General features: G+C 45.0%; 1 protein-coding gene across 1 annotated transcript in view; it reads right to left on the bottom strand.

Moving 5' to 3' along the window:
• The window catches only part of TLN2 (talin 2), a 438,163-nt gene that overhangs the window by 96,417 nt on the left and 329,031 nt on the right, over positions 1–12,715 (bottom strand). The window contains exons 33-37 of the mRNA XM_049613732.1: positions 9,198–9,291; positions 7,209–7,298; positions 5,206–5,328; positions 3,591–3,734; positions 1,619–1,780 (exon numbers count right to left, since the gene is read on the bottom strand). Of these exons, the coding sequence (XP_049469689.1) occupies positions 1,619–1,780; positions 3,591–3,734; positions 5,206–5,328; positions 7,209–7,298; positions 9,198–9,291 (613 nt within the window). The remainder of the gene's footprint in view (positions 1–1,618; positions 1,781–3,590; positions 3,735–5,205; positions 5,329–7,208; positions 7,299–9,197; positions 9,292–12,715) is intronic.

Here is a 12,715-nt window from a genome sequence, read left to right as displayed (position 1 = left end):
TCGATTGCTATCTTTCATCCTGCCACCGCCAATTTGCACATAAGGAGTGTAAACACACCAAGGTGTTTCTTCCCAGGTTAGGCTGGATTTGAACAGGATGCTGGGGTGAGAGCAGGATCGAGAGCGGAAAGAGCAGGGGCTCCGGGTCTGGGCTGCAATTCCCATCTGCCACTTACTGGCTGGGTCACCTTGGGTAAGTCACTTAACCTGCTAGCTCCTAGTGTCCTGACTGTAAAATGGGGGTGACAAGCACAGGGGATTTGTATGAATTGATGAGTAATACACACAAAACACTTGAAACAGGCTTTGTACAAAGCAAGCAGCTAAAAATGTAAGCTTTCTTAGTTTCTATGAACTATGATGGTAATTAAGGTAAGCTGCCGCCCGGATCCCAGGGGCACCTGGTCATGGCTTTAATTTGTTTCCAACCTATCTCATTATTGTCTTCAAATACGCAGGCTCTTTGTTTAGACAGCTAAGAAACTGCTGACAGGGCTAAGTGCCCCCTGCTCTCCCCCGCCAGCTTGCTATGTGTTCTCCCCTTTGCTTCTGGCTGGCTCAGCTTGTGGATGGACTTCTCCATGTTATTAAAGTGGCTCTGCGTAGTGCTAGAAAAATGAGGGGCGTGGTACCCTATCCTCTGGAGAGGACAGGGGAAAGTCCCATTACTCCCGGGCTTGCCCGACAACAAAGCAGGTGACCCTCCCTCAATGAATGTGACAATCTTTAAGTAAATATTAAGCCTCCAGTGGCTTCCCCAACCTCCTATGGGGGTTGCTCACCTTCCACAACAGCCACCTTTGGAGGTTTTGGATCTAGGGGGCGAGGTCCTGGGCTCTTTGCCTGTGGTCTGCTGTTCAGCTGTGGTTCTTTTCCCCACAAGGTCAGCTTGGTCCCCGCTCGGGGCAGACAGGATTTGTGACTTGATCACCCACCTAGAAATACTAGAGGCCAGCCGCTGCATATTCCTTCCTCACAAGGGCCCCTGCCCCTGCTCCTCCCCCAGCCAGTCCATGGCCTTTAACACAAAGATGAACTTGATAGAAACATGGGACGTTCTATTTTAAAAATCAAGTACTCCATTTCAAGCATTTAAACAACTTTAAACAGAATAGAGATCAAAGGATAGATTAAACTGAATTTTTAAAGTGACTTCCCACAATTTCCCATTCCCTTCTCCTCTCCACCTTCTCTCTAGGCCCCAATAGATGTACCAAAAATGGTATACCCTGTACCAGAAATTCCCTGCAGCAAATGAGCTCAAAACCACCCTACATTAGCACACTGTTTGAGTAAACCCAAGGTATTTGCTACCCAAGCATAGTCCAACAAATGCCTCACAGCCAACCTCTTCCCGATTTCTGCCCCTAAGCTTCCCATGTACAGAATTTGGAGACGCCCTCCCCCATTATCCAAGAAGGTTAGTTGAGACCAAGGCTGTTGGTTTTTCATGATAAGTATCTCCATTAGTAAAGGACTCCTCCTTAGTGATTTGAATCAGGAGTGAAGCTTCACTAGACACAAGCCTTAGGGGACAAAGAGCTTAAATCCTGCAAAGATCTTTTCCGTCGGCAACAGGTGACACAGGAGTCACGAAGGTCTCAGCTCCGAAACCTACCTTGATGGTCTTCACCAGGTTGGCAGTGCTGTTGGCGACTTCCTTGGCTGACTGGACAAAGTGCCTCTTGGCCACTGGGTTGGCTGTCTTGGATGAGGCGATACGACAGGCATTGCACAGGGCCGAGGTGTGCTTGGCGACAATTGTGGCCGCGGACAGAACCTGCAAAGTGTGGAGCTGGGTTGGGGCATCCCATGCTCAGTGCCAAGGAGTCCACCCTGGTCTGGAGCCCTGGATTCCTCTTCAGCTCCCATATCTGTGTAACTCCAACATGTGCATCTAGCTCCACCGCCCCCAAGTCACTCCAAGAAAGCAGGGGACAAGAATTACTAAGCAAGAGAGAATGAACAAAAGGAAAGGAAGTGATGCTTCCTTACTGGGAGAGGGCTGGACTCCAGAGAGTCTTAAAGGAGATGCAGGCAGCTATGATTCATGACCCTTGGCCAGCCAAGAGGCAAATGGTCCAGGATCTAGGCCAATGCTGCCCAACACGAGGAGAATGTGAACGACACGTGAAATTTTAAATTTTCTGGTAGCCTCATTAAAATAAGCAAAAGGGTGCCTGGGTGGCTCAGTTGGTTGAGTGCTGACTACGGCTCAGGTCATGATCTCAAAGTTCACGAGTTCGAGTCCCGATTCGGGCTTTGTGCTAATGGCTCAGAGCCTGGAGTCTGCTTCAGATTCTGTGTCTCCCTCTCTCTCTGCCCCTCCCCCACTCACACTCTCAAAAATAAACATAAAAAAATTAAGTAGAGAAAACCAAGAGAAATTTATTTCGGTCGCTTATTTAACTTGATAGAGGCACAATATTTCATTTCACCAGGTAATCGATTTAAGAATTTGAGATTTTACAATCTTGTCATACCAAGTTTCAAGCTCCAGTGTGTATTTTACACTTACAGCCCACCACAACTTAGACTGGCCACGTTGCGAGTGCTTAATGGCTATAAGCAGCGCGTGGCCACCACACTGGAGCCCAGGTCTAGAGGAGGAAAATAAACATCAAGGTGTAATAGCTCCTTTTTCATGCACAGGTGGACTGTGGGCACCTGATTAAGGGGTCTGGACCGGGCATCTTCCAGGCTCCACCCCCAACCCCAATGGCTCTTGTGAGTCACCTGATCCACTTGGCTGAATTTGGTAACACATCTTTGACCTTTATTGGACAGGTTGGGAGGTTAGGTGCCCTGATGCGTTCCACGCCAGCTCTCAGGCCTGCTATAGGTCAGAGGACCCCTCTATTGCCTCCTGAATGTAGGTCCTTCTCCAGCCTCAACTAGGCCTGTGTCAGGGTTCACAGTGGCTGTGGGACTCTCAGGCTGGCTCGGGGGGCCCTACAGGCCAGGCCTTGTTTCTTCAGCACACGCAGCTTGAGTAAGTGAACAGGACTCCATGACACTTGAGTAAGGAGTGTTGCACGTATGGTCTAGTCCTAAAATGCCTCTGTGGGTCCTTAGTGTACTTTGGATTTGGATTCTGGCTCAGTACCACCGTCTCTGTGAAGTGAACCTTGACAGCCCCTCCGAGTTCATCCCCTGTTCCCCCGTGCATCCCTGGTGCTGTCATCACACCCCGACCATCCCATCTTCCAAACTTTACCCAGAAGAGTGGGTGCCAGGGCAGAGGGGATCAGGTCCTCGTGTTGACCCCTAATGCTGAGCACAGAACGAGCACTCCACCTACGTCCTCTGACCGGAATGAAATCATGAGACTCCTGATGACTCTCTCAGTGATTACTTCACTCCTCCTGCCTCCAGTACCTCGTTTCAAAGCACTGACACACTGGCACACTCACCACATTTTGCAATATCCCCCTACCCCCTCACGCTCCTGAGTTGTTATTGGCAGTGCTGAGTTTACCTGACTTTGCGAGCTCCGAGAGAACAGTATTCTTTACTCGTTTCTCACAGTCTCCTACCCACCTAGGACAGCTTAAGGACTCACAGACCTCACACCCACGCCCCGTGGTTACCTGTGATGGGCTGCTGTCGGGGTCCACCAGGTTCTGGCATGCCATCTGGATGGCCTGGTTGGCCCTGGCAAACTGGATGGGGTCCACAAGGCCCTGGTGGCCCGCCTGGCTGTTTGGATCAGAGATGCCCACCAGGTATGCAGCCTGGAAACGGAGGAGGAAACCACAGCTCAGACTGTCTGTGCTCCTACATGAGCCTGTAGGGGACGACGGCCTGGCAATGCAAATGTAGCATTCTCAGGGGCTCCTTAGTGCACGGTGGTCAGGGTAATCTCATCAGTGAGGGTTTAAGGATACATGGGCCGATGGTGGCAGGAGTCTTCTGTAGGCTTCTAGGAACGAAACCTCTCTGCGCCTAAGAAAGCCTAAAGAAGCTTTTCTATGGGTCATGAACAAGGATGAAGGCAGCCCTGTGTGCTGCTGGTAGCCATCTTATGAGCCTAAGGGCACCCAGTCTGTGTCGTGTGAAGCTGACTCTTTGACTGGAAGATGGGAGAAGCACAAGAAAGTGGGTGTAGACCAAAGGCATGAAGCTGCTAGGTCACTCAACCCTGGAGCCTGTCCTGCACAGAAGTTTCTGGTCTCACAGCCTAATGCATCCTTAGTGTTTAGGCTCGTATTTCCAATAGTAAGTAAGGAGAATGCGCAGGATGGCTCAAGAGGGCAAAAAAACCCAAAACCAAACAAACAAAAAAAGGCAGTATTTGCTCTCTAAGAGGACAAGAGGCTCTAAGAGAAGGTCTTCTCTTTAAAACCCTTTGGATGGGTTAGTCAAATCACAGGCAGACAATGAATCTGTGAGCGGGAATTTTAACCTTAAGTCATTTCCTGTGAGATTTGAGGGGCAAGATAATTTCATCCCCCAAACTAGGGAATATTTCCCTTTGGTTCAGTAAAATCTTTCAGGCTCAAGGTAATTGTCAAGAGACAAATCCTTCAAGGTAAATGCTGACAATTTTTGAAGCTTCAGTCACATGAGCCCAATAATTATCAGAGATGCACAGGACAGTTGAACAAAAGCAAGGAACATGCCCAATCACATCTTGGCAGGATGGTATCTAATTTTTTTCTCCCTCTGATCCTAAAAAGAGCATGACTAAGATTTTTGCATTTTTAAAGCTTCAGAGAGAATGTGAATTATGTAATACCCATTTGTTTTCTCCTCATAACAACTCATCTGTAAAAATGGTCTTCAACACACACACACACACACACACACACACACACACACACACACAAATCTAGCCTCTGAACCCTTATGCTGGGTCTGCAGTGTTCAGGGTCTCACTGTCCTTGCCAGGCTGCTCTGTTCCTGGGGGGGTAACTGGCTGATGTTTTGTCTAAATGCCCCAGCCATCACAGGAACCTCCGCCCTTACCATGGTTTCTATGATGGTGGTTGGAGAAGGAGCTGTGGCTGGAGCTCCCCCATGCCCCACTCTCCACAGGGATCTGGTACTCCCCTGCAGCTGGAGCTCCCCCATTCCCCCCCCCACCCCCCCACCCCAGACATCTGATATTCCCGGTATCCACAATGTACCATGGGACACAAGCAAAGGACATAGGCCTTAAGGCTAGAAGGCCTGCATCATAGGGCCTGGGGGCCAGTCCCTTACCTGGGCTGCAGCCTCTGTCAACCCACAGAGGGCCTTGGACGCAATCCCCACACACTCCCCAAAGGCAGGGAGGTCCCCGGTCTTGGCGTTCTGTGAAATCCCTGCCATCGACTCGCCCAGAACCTACAAAACAACCAACCAGTGATACTCTCTGAGCTTAACATTCAAGGCCACTTCATTGACAGTATTTGCCATTATTTTTCTTTATTCACATTAAGAGGAGATTTAAGAGAATTCTATCATTTCTGTTCCATACAGAGAAGTGAATAATGAAAGTATGAACCTTTCATCTAAAAGTTACCTACATCTCAAAGAGACATAGTTAGAATACACGAATCAATAAAGTAAAATCTATATAGGGCATGCCACGAGTTAGTGGTCTAAACTGAGAACTGCTGGCTCCCAGAATATAAAAATCAGATATGTAAACTGTAGGTAGTCACACCCAGGAAGCAGAAGACATACTCTAGGTAATATTATTTACTTACTTATTGACAGCAAAATTTAAATATGCTTTTGTTAAAAAGTACACACACACACACACACACACACACACACAGATGGGTGATCTGAACACTAAGACTATTTCCTAATTTTTTAAGTATTTCCCCTTATTCTGAAAATCATTGATGTATTTTTTTCCAAGAGGTCTTTAAAATAACAGATAAAAGGGAATTTAATATTTAAAATCTAACCCAGAAAGGTCAAGCATCCTACAGAAAGTCACATAGAAGGCACATGGGCAGAGGCAGGACACCTGCCCCATATCTGGTGTTCTGTCTTCTCTGGGCCTCATCACGCCCCATGAGGACAGGTCCTAGTCTACTTTCCAGAGTCACAGATGGTGGAATGAAAAAAAAAAAAAAAAAAAAAGAAATTCCCTAAAAATGCTTCGATATACCAAACAGTCCAGTTTACATAAAGACTTGCAAAACAAAGAAGTTAGAAGGTATTGTTATGTGAGTTATTTTCCTTTCCATAACCCTGTATCTCTCTTTAAGGAAGAGTTTCTTTGGCTCAAGGTATATAAAACATATGCAGCCTGCCTAGGAAATCCATAATCCCATAAAGGATACTGGATGGAGCAAATTCTAGTCTCAACCCAATGCACAGCAAGCCAGTCCTGACATCACAACACAGATGTGTCCCCATGTCCCCAGAGCTAACATAAGACTGATGTAGACAAACACACACTTGTGCTCCAAGCACGAACTTGGCATTGCCAGCTGCTCATTATCTGTTTCTCTCACTTGTATTTCATTGTAATGTGGTTTTGAAGCATTCTTAACAACTCTGGTATTACCATCACAAGTTAGTGTTTCTCAACCTTTTAAGCCATCATTATTGGTCCACTGAGAAGTCTATTTAGCCTCCCCACCCGCAACTGCCAACCATATCCAAATAAATACTAAGAAATAAGATTCTGTTGAGCAAGGTTAAGGTTTAGCAGGGGGTGGGGACACAAACGACTGTATTATTTAGATGTTCCATTCCTCCTACCTCCCCCACAAAACTCCCGAGTTTTTCAGTCCCCTTGAGAATGCATGCCATGAATGGATGGCAAAAAGAACACACAAGAGGGTCTCATAAAAGCCAAGGTTAACTGACAGGCTTTCCCCTGCAAGTTGGTCCCAAATGAAAGAAATCTATGATTCGACTCACCGTAAGACTCATCCATGATATGGTCTAATCATTGTATCTCAAAGTGTTATTGTGGGCCGCATTGGCAGGGACCTGGGGACTCGTCAGAAATGCACAATCTCAGCCCCACCTCAGATCTACTGAATCAGAAACTCGGGGGTAAGGTCCAGTAATCTGTGTTTAACAAGACCCTTAGGTGATTCTGAGGCACAGCCAAGTTTAAGAAGGATTTGAGCAAAGGGCTTCATGGTGAGGCTTCATGATGATGTAGTCACACAGAGTGGCTGCAGGCAGATACATACAAAACCATCTAGATTTTTCCCCACAATGAGGAGGAATGTTAACAGCACAGACAGCCTTACCTTGGAGTTTTCCATCACACTCTCAATGCAGTCAAAGTAAGAGAGGTCACTAACAGGTTCATTAGGATTGTCCAACATCCCCTTGACAGTCTACAGAAGGAAAACACAACTTCAAAAGCAAGCCAGTGTTACAGAATAAGAGAAATCCAACATCATATGAACTAACAACTTCCCCTCCCTACAGAGAATTCTGGTCATGATCATTCATGTCTCCAGATTCTTGAAAGGAATTTAAAGGGTTTTATCTGTGACTTCAGATTTTCCGCTGGCAACAAAAACATAGACGGCAAGGAGGAGGATGTCTCAGGTTAGCTTCGACAGAGAGGAGAGTCTCCTGTTCACACATTTGGAGGAGAATCATGGTATCCACAAAAGGGAGAGATTTTTTTCTTAAGAAAATCTAAAAGCTAATGCACGACAATAGTCAATTAGCACAATTTCTCTGCTGAATAATTCCAAGGAGTTTAAATTTCAAGGACACGTTAACTCATTTCTACTTCATGAGGAGAACCCTTAGTTTTCAGTTCTGGAAGCTTTTCATGAGTAGGCATGAAAGGTAACCCTTCCAAACTGTCCACTGAGATGGTTCACTTATTTTTAATTCACAAAGTATAGAAAATATTCACTCCTGTTGAGGTATCCATCAAGGAGCCAGGTATGGGGCTTGCTCCTTTGTCTCCAGTCCGGTGAAAATCTTCGCTAGCTCTCAGATTGTAATTATCCCCGACAATCACATACGAGGGAATTTTCCAGGGGAGGCGAGTCTGGGGATGTAGCCATCCAGCCTCCTCTCCAGTGAGGGAGAATGTACATTAGAAGAACCCAGCAGCCTTTGGGGGCACAGCCAACAAAGACACCGTCGTTGAGTTACCAAGGATTGGGGACGTCATGGTGGGAACTGCTGAGTTACTAAGTTAAAGATCTCAGGAAAGAGGGCAGCATAAAGAAGTTCATTTCATTCAAGATCCTCCTCCCACTCTTCACACAATAAAAACTGTTTTAGTCACAGCAACCCTGAAAGAATCCTAATTTTGGCAACCAAGGATACAGTGAAAGGACAGAGTATTTGCATCTGGGCCCACAGATCTTAGACCCAGCTCACATGTCCTATCTGTGGATGTGAACAGACCAGGATAGGGCAGTAATCTACCCAATGTAGGGAACAGCCTCCACTGTTTTCAGAATGTTTTAGGCCAGTGGTAACAAGCCTCTTCTCACCTCCAGCTGTGCACCCTGGCCTATAGTCCCCAGCAGACTGGGCCTCAATCAAACCATGCAGAAGCATGGTGGGTGTTCCCATGCTAATCATCCAGAAAACTAAAGGTACATGGGGTACAACCAACCCCTATCTATTGAGTTATCTCTTTGGCTGTTTCAATATAACGTGCGCTGCTTAGGACTGCTTTACATACAAGTAGGCACGTTGATTTTCCGTTTACCCACATACATGCTACGGGCAGACATGAATTCTCCATTATAAATAAACCCTGAGCCTGAATATAAATTGAAGAGCACCCACACTGTGTTCTGGGCCACTAGGGGTCCCACCATCGCCTTGATCCTGTAATAGGTGTTACTTCTGGGTTTCCACTCATGTGCCCCCTACAGTGACTAACATAAAATGAATGGGAAAGTCATTTTTACTCAAAAAGAACATCTATCCAAGTTTCTCCCACCTGCCCCAGAGTAACAACTCCAAAACTTTTCAGGTGGAAAGTGCCCATCTTCAGCGTGCACCCAGGCCTCTTCCTATTTGAAATAGAGAATCCTTGAACAAATTAACCCTCATCCTAGTGGAAAAAGGGGAAGCAGAAATGATACTCCTACCAAATCTAACTTTGATTCCTTCCCACTCGGACTGAAACTCTGGCCCCAATAGTCTTCTAAGAAGGATATAAGGCAAGAACAGAGGAGAAGAAACTGACCCTTTCCAGAAAGGACAGAGAGCCACATGCTCTTAAATCCCCAGCAGCCTTCACAGGGACTTACCTCGAGCTCCCGCAGGGCATTATCACATTCTTTCTGGCCAGGAGCTTGCTGGGTGCACAGCGTGATCAGCTGATTGATGCTCTCTGTCACAGCTCTGGGACAGAAACAGATAAAGGGTTTTGTTTTGTTCTGTGAATACCAACATTTCCCCAACAATGTTTTCTGGTTCACCAAAAATACAAGTAAATCACTGTCAAGGATGGGGTCCCAGGAGCCTCGGTGGCTCAGTCAGTTAAGTGTCTGACTTCGGCTCAGGTAGTGATCTCTCGTGGTTTGTGGTTTCGAGCCCTGCGTCAGGCTCTGTGCTGACAGCTCAGAGCCTGGAGCCTCCTTTGGATTCCGTGTCTCTCTTTCTGCCCCTCCCCTGCTCAGGCTCTCTCTCTCTCCCCAAAATTAGTCAACATTCAAAAAAATTAAAGGATGGGGTCTCCATGCGGGCTCTTCTACAAGGCTCTGAATGACCAAAATAAACCACAACCAGGGAAGATAGAATGAGTGCCCCCACTCTGCCTGTAATTATTCATTTGATTTCCCTTTAAAGGGTACTAATAGTTATTTTAAGAAAGTAGGACTATCTTTTAACATATTCACAGGAAAGAATTTACAACCAAGTTGCAAATAGCAAAGAAATCATATTAACACTGTTTTAAAATATCCTTCATTAGCAGCCCATAAGGAATAAGATGATCTGAGCTAGGCTATTTGGGATAGTCTTTGTATCATTTGGAAGGTTTTATGTATCTTAAAACGTAGCGGGCATATAGTAAACTGTGCTTATAATTTTAAAATCTCTTCTTTCCATGAAATTCTACAAGATTTGCTACTTCCTAGAAGCTATCCCCAAATTATTGTATAAAATAGCTCTTTTCTTTAACATTAACAGGAATTAAAGACTCGTGTGATTTTACACGTGTTTCTATTCTTCTTAGAACTTCAGAGGCAGCTCAGAGTTTTTCTATATTGGCAAAGATTCCACCTCTCCCGGGCAGCCTATGCTTACCTCCTGCCGAGGTTAGGCCATGGATCATTTACAAAGACACAGTCCATTTTAATTTTTTAATAAGGTGTGAAATATGGGTCCACGTTCTTTTTCTGTGAGGGTGAGGGTGGCTTATGCAAGTCGAATTATTTCAGCACCCTTCACTGAAAATGGCTGTTCTTTCTGCATGGCCTTGCTTTTCTAATTTTGTGGACAATCCCTGGGCCTTATTTATGTGAGTCTACCTCTGGACCCTATTTCATTGACCTATGTGTCTAACCCTTTGCCAAAAGCACAATGTTTTTATCCTAAGTAAGTCTTAAAATTGAATAGCCTGTGTTTTAGACACGAAAAAAACAGAGATGGGAGAGACTTCGCTAGGGGGATGCTACAAGGAGCAAAAACACTCAAACCCATGCCTATCTGCCTCCAAAGCCAGATCCACAACCATTTTTTTCCGTAGGATCATCACTGGTCTACACTCCGGCAGGCCCTCAATTCTCTTCATAGTTACTAACCACTGCAGCTAACTGGCAACTTAAAACAAACAAAAACAAAACAGCACACTTGCTGTTCATCATTAACGCGGCCTAATATAAAAGATTTCTCATTTTATTAAATTGGCTTTGCAGCTTCCCACAGAATATCGCATTTGATGGACGATGATGTTGCCAATGCACAAAGGCAATCAGCTTAATTATTTGATGAGGAGATACTGCTTTGAATTTTAAATTTAGCTAGGGTGGATGGGAAGAGGAAAAAAACATTCCTGAACTCACAAAGGAATCCCAAAATAGTCTTTGTACGATGAACTCCAGCAATTCACTTATGTGGGGGGCAAGGTGTTTAATTAAGGTGTTGTAAGGAAGCAGCTGTGTTCTCCATGGTGCAAAGCCAACACAGAAACAACCGGGAGCAGGACAATCTAATTCTGGGCATCTTGGAGGGTGTGGTCCATGACGCCTTCTCTAGATGGGTCTCTCAGGGATCCAACGCCATGTTCCATGTGGCAGGCTTCAAGACATACTTCTGAGTGGACAGGTGGGCATGCAGGAGCATAACAAAGGGTGCAGAATGCCCTTGACTGTGATGACATGATCATGTGGAGGATATTTCTACGTATCACACAAGCTTTCCATTTAGCTTATTTCTTTCCCTGTTTCCTGTTTATCTGCCTTTTTTTTTTAACCTAGTCTTCACATAAAGATTTTTTCCATTAAAAACTGTTGACGATTGATGAATCCAAAGAATACAGAGCTATTTATTGTCCTATTGTTTTGACTATTTTTCAGATGTGAAAAATTTTCAAGTAAAAACTTGGGGTCAAAAAACACCAAGAGACCAAAGGTTTGTGATTGGATAATCCATACAGGTGCAGCACAGCACTGAGGTCTGAATGGTCCATGGCTAAGGAGCATGGTTTAGGTATTGTTTTTCCCAATTTTAGTCTGGATTAAAGAGCCCAATAATAAAATGTGTGGCCCAGAGGCAAACGGTTACACAGATTTGACAGTGATAAATAGTATTTGTAGGTTTCAAATTATAGCAGTGAGTTATAAGATCAAAGAATTGGAGGCACCCCAAATATGCAATGATAAAGGACTGAATAAATGTATAGTCTACAAGAGAATTCTGGGTGCCCATTAAATGTCATAATGTATAGGCCTAACCTGTACTTTTTGTAATCTTTTTATGCAATTAAAAAAATGATTAAAGCGGGGCGCCTGGGTTGCGCAGTCGGTTAAGCGTCCGACTTCAGCCAGGTCACGATCTCACGGTCCGTGAGTTCGAGCCCCGCGTCGGGCTCTGGGCTGATGGCTCGGAGCCTGGGGCCTGTTTCCGATTCTGTGTCTCTCTCTCTCTCTCTGTCCCTCCCCCGTTCATGCTCTGTCTCTCTCTGTCCCAAAAATAAAAAAATAAACGTTGAAAAAAAAAAATTAAAAAAAAAAAAAAAAAAGATTAAAGCTACACAAGTTTTTTTTTTTTTTTAAATACAAAAAAGTTAAATAGCCAAAATTCCACCATCTAGAAGTAGTGAGTGTTTCCTTGTATTTTGTTCTTTATCTAGGCATATCTAGCTATTCTCAGTTTTAGAAAAAAACTGAAATCCATAACCTCAGATGTTAAGACTCTCTAACCTACACATTGTTTAGTGTTTAGAGATACTGAATTGATTCAACTAGTTTGGGAGTTCTGGAGGGAAATTTTATTATTACTTTTTTCATGTTTATTTTAGTTCTGATAGAGAAAGATAGCAAGAGCGTGAGTGGGGGAGGGGCAGAGAGAGAGGGAGACACAGAATCCGAAGCAGGCTCCAGGCTCTGAGATGTCAGCACAGAGCTTGACGCAGGGCTCGAACCCATGAACCATGAGATCATGACCTGAGCCGAAGTCGCAGGCTCAAACGACTGAGCCACCCAGGCAGCCCGGAAATTTTAAACAGATATGGAGATGTGCCAGCAGTAAGAAAGACAATCGACCAATTTGTGCTTTTGATGATCTGTTAAGCACAAATCATCTAATAAGGAGCTTGGCTGGG

Source organism: Panthera uncia (assembly GCF_023721935.1).
Source record: "Panthera uncia isolate 11264 chromosome B3 unlocalized genomic scaffold, Puncia_PCG_1.0 HiC_scaffold_1, whole genome shotgun sequence".
Taxonomy (NCBI): domain Eukaryota; kingdom Metazoa; phylum Chordata; class Mammalia; order Carnivora; family Felidae; genus Panthera; species Panthera uncia.
Note: the sequence above shows the minus strand (reverse complement) of the source record. Positions and strands in the feature narration are given on the sequence as shown.